At 42.4% G+C, this 3,268-nt stretch overlaps 1 protein-coding gene across 1 annotated transcript in view; it reads left to right on the forward strand.

Moving 5' to 3' along the window:
* Scp2 (sterol carrier protein 2) overlaps positions 1-3,268 on the forward strand; it is a 71,081-nt gene that overhangs the window by 9,901 nt on the left and 57,912 nt on the right. Inside the window, exon 3 of the mRNA XM_028785783.1 lies at positions 1,813-1,884. Within this exon, the coding sequence (XP_028641616.1) occupies positions 1,813-1,884 (72 nt within the window). The remainder of the gene's footprint in view (positions 1-1,812; positions 1,885-3,268) is intronic.

A 3,268-nucleotide genomic window follows, 5' to 3' on the forward strand; every position in this document is an offset into this window, starting at 1 on the left:
TCCTTCCTTCCTTCCTTCCTTCCTTCCTCCTCCTCCTCTTCCTCTTCTTCTTCCTCCTCCTCTTCTTCCTCCTTCTTCTCTCTCTCTCTCTCTCTCTCTCTCTCTCTCTCTCTCTCTCTCTCTCTCTCTTTCTTTCCTTAATATATTCTACTATGGATTGAACCGATGGCCCCAGGACATCATGTACTTTATCACTGAGCTATATCCCCTAAGCCCCTAGCTTATTTGTTAATATAAATTTTACATAAGCAACATTTTTGTAGACCATGCGGGCCCTTCTTTGTATTCTATTTTTAAAACTAATTTTATTATGAGACATTTCATGCTTTATTTAAAATTACTTAGGAAAATTTAATTTTTATACCAACACTTTATCTTATTTATGCTATTATGTTTTTGGAGACTTATGTTCCTAAGTTCTTTGTATTTCAGAATAACTTCTGTGACCATATTGATAAAGAAATATTTGAGCCGGGCGGTGGTGGCGCACGCCTTTGATCCCAGCACTTGGGAGGCAGAGGCAGGCGGATTTCTGAGTTCGAGAGTTCGAGGCTAGCCTGGTCTACAGAGTGAGTTCCAGGACAGCCAGGGCTACACGGAGAAACCCTGTCTCGAAAAACCAAAACCAAAAAAAAAAAAAAAAAAGAAAGAAATATTTGGTCTTCCTTTTTTATTTTTGAAGATAGAGTCTAGCAGTTCGATCACTGGAATAATAACTATGAACATTTTTAAAGACTTTTGACAAATTCACATTTGGAATATCACTGACAGAATATGAAACTGCTCCTTTGTGTGTGTTTGTTTTCTGTGTCTTAAGTTGACCTCAGACTTACTGTACAGCTGGGGATGGCCCTAAACTTTTGGTTATCTTCCTTCACTTTCCTGAGTATTGGGATTACAGGAATATGTAGCCACCTATATGTAAACACCTAGTTTATTGGTCACTAGGGATCAAATCCAGGGCTTGGTACATGCTGGTTTTATACCGAAGCTTCCAAAGCTCTGTTTCTTGTTCCACAGACAGGATGGCCAACTGATCCTAGCTTTATGAAATGGGCACATCCATTTTTTGTTTTTTTTGAGACAGGGTCTCTGTTATTGAAGCTCTGGCTGCCCTGGAACCCACTATGTAGAGCAGGCTGACCTTGACCTCCCAGAGATTCACCTGCCTCTGGCTCCCAAGTTCTGGGATTAAAGAAGTGTACCAGTAATGTCCCACTCCCCCTAACTTTCTCCAGCAAGGACATTTGCTCCCCTAGATGTGTGGGGATGTGGAGGTGAAAGAGACAAGGATGTTGCTATTAAGGAGATTTAAGAGCTATGTGTGGTGGCACACACATGTAATCCCAGTATTTGGGAGGCTGAGGCAGTATTGCTGTGAGTTCAGTGCCAGTGTGGACTACGTAGTAGTTTATAGGCCAGCCCCAACTCTGTCTAAAAAATGACAGCAACACTAAGAAGCCCAAGTAACAAGCAGACAGAAAGGCAGCTTAAAGGCTTTTGGTTAGGCACCAGGATGTAGCTCAGTGGTAGGGTTGCTTAGATCCTGTCACTCTAGTTTAGCTTCCCCTCACTACATAAAATGGGTGTGGCAGTCTTCACCTGTGATGAGAAAGAAGACAGGGAACAGTGAAGTGATGATGGCTTAGAGGAAGAAGGGGATAGCTACGATGATTTGGGGGCCACTTTGTCTTTGAACTGAAGAAACGATAAAGAAGTAAATAGAATCTGAGGAAACTCTAAACAGAATTTCCACTCCCTTGAAGCCACCTTTGTCAAGTGCTTTTTGATGAGCTCAGTTTGTTTTCACAGGCCAGAAGGCATTGGCAGACGCACAGATCCCTTACTCCGCAGTGGAGCAAGCATGTGTTGGCTATGTGTACGGTATGTAGTCAACAGAACACTCTAGAACTCTGCATGTAAAGTCTAGCAGCAGTTGCATAAGCAAATGTTTACCCTCAGGACAGAACCCAAAGGCTACCTTTGTGTGTTGGCTCAGTGCAGGTGTTCTTGCCATTGTGGTATTATCAAAGCAGGAGACAAATTAAAATCATGTTTTTGGGAGTTGGTAATATGGCTCAGTTGGTAAAAGCTTTTTCACAGCACTTAAAAAAATATTTCTTAGGGACTGGAGAGATGGCTCAGCGGTTAAGAGCACTGACTACTCTTCCAAAAGTCCTGAGTTCAATTCCCAGCAACCACATCGTGGTTCACAGCCATCTGTAATGGGGTCTGATGCCCTCTTCCAGTGTGTCTGAAGACAGCAATGATGTACTCATATACATAAAATAAATAAATAAATAAATAGATAATTTTTAAAAAAAGGAAAAAATAAAAGGGCTGGAGAGATGGCTCAGAGGTTAAGAACACTGACTGCTCTTCCAGAGGTCCTCACTTCAATTCCCAGCAACCACATGGTGGCTCACAACCATCTGTAATGGGATCTGATGCCATTCTGGTGTGTCTAAGAGAGTGACAGTGTACTCATATACATAACATAAATAAATAAATCTTAAAAAATAAAAAAGAATAGCCTTGGACCTCTGATCCTGTTGTCTCTGCCTACTGAGAGGTGGGATAATGGCGATGTACCACCATACCTGATTTATTCTCAGTTCTTCTAACTGAGCTATATCCCTATCCCCAGAGGTTCCTGAAGTTTTTTTGGATAGTCTCCTGTTGTCGTCACGGTGGTTTCTAATCTGTAGACTTCAGCAGTCCTTCCCAGGTGGCTGAGACTTACAGTCTGTGCTGCCATAACTGGTTTAAATTGTGCAGTGTTTATATGAGAAGTAAACAGTTTATATGTGAGGGTCAGGTGTCCATGAGCCATCATTTCCTGTGTCACACAGCTCTGTGAGAGGGAATCATTTATATGTGAGGGTCAAGTGTCCACGAGCCATCATTTCCTGTGTCCCACAGCTCTTCGAGAGGGAATCATTTGCTATCACCTGCCGTTTATTTCCTTCTCCACCTTTGTGGCATGTGAAGAAAGTGTAAGGCTGTGCTCAGGGACACAGTAATAGCAAATTCCAATCCTGGCTGAGACAGGAGGAGGCAGGGATAGGAAGACATCAGAAGTGTATGCTTACTGCCCCATGAGATGTCCAGGTCTTTAATATGAGCTCTCAGGAGGCTACGGTAGGAGGACTGCTATGAGTACCAGGCCATCCTGAGCTACATGAAACCCTGTGTCAAGAAAGAAAGAAAGAAAGAAAGAAAGAAAGAAAGAAAGAAAGAAAGAAAGAAAGAAAGAAAGGAAGGAAGG

The sequence above is a fragment of the Grammomys surdaster genome, unplaced genomic scaffold (genome assembly GCF_004785775.1).
Source record: "Grammomys surdaster isolate TR1022 unplaced genomic scaffold, NIH_TR_1.0 100, whole genome shotgun sequence".
NCBI classification, from domain to species: Eukaryota; Metazoa; Chordata; class Mammalia; order Rodentia; family Muridae; genus Grammomys; species Grammomys surdaster.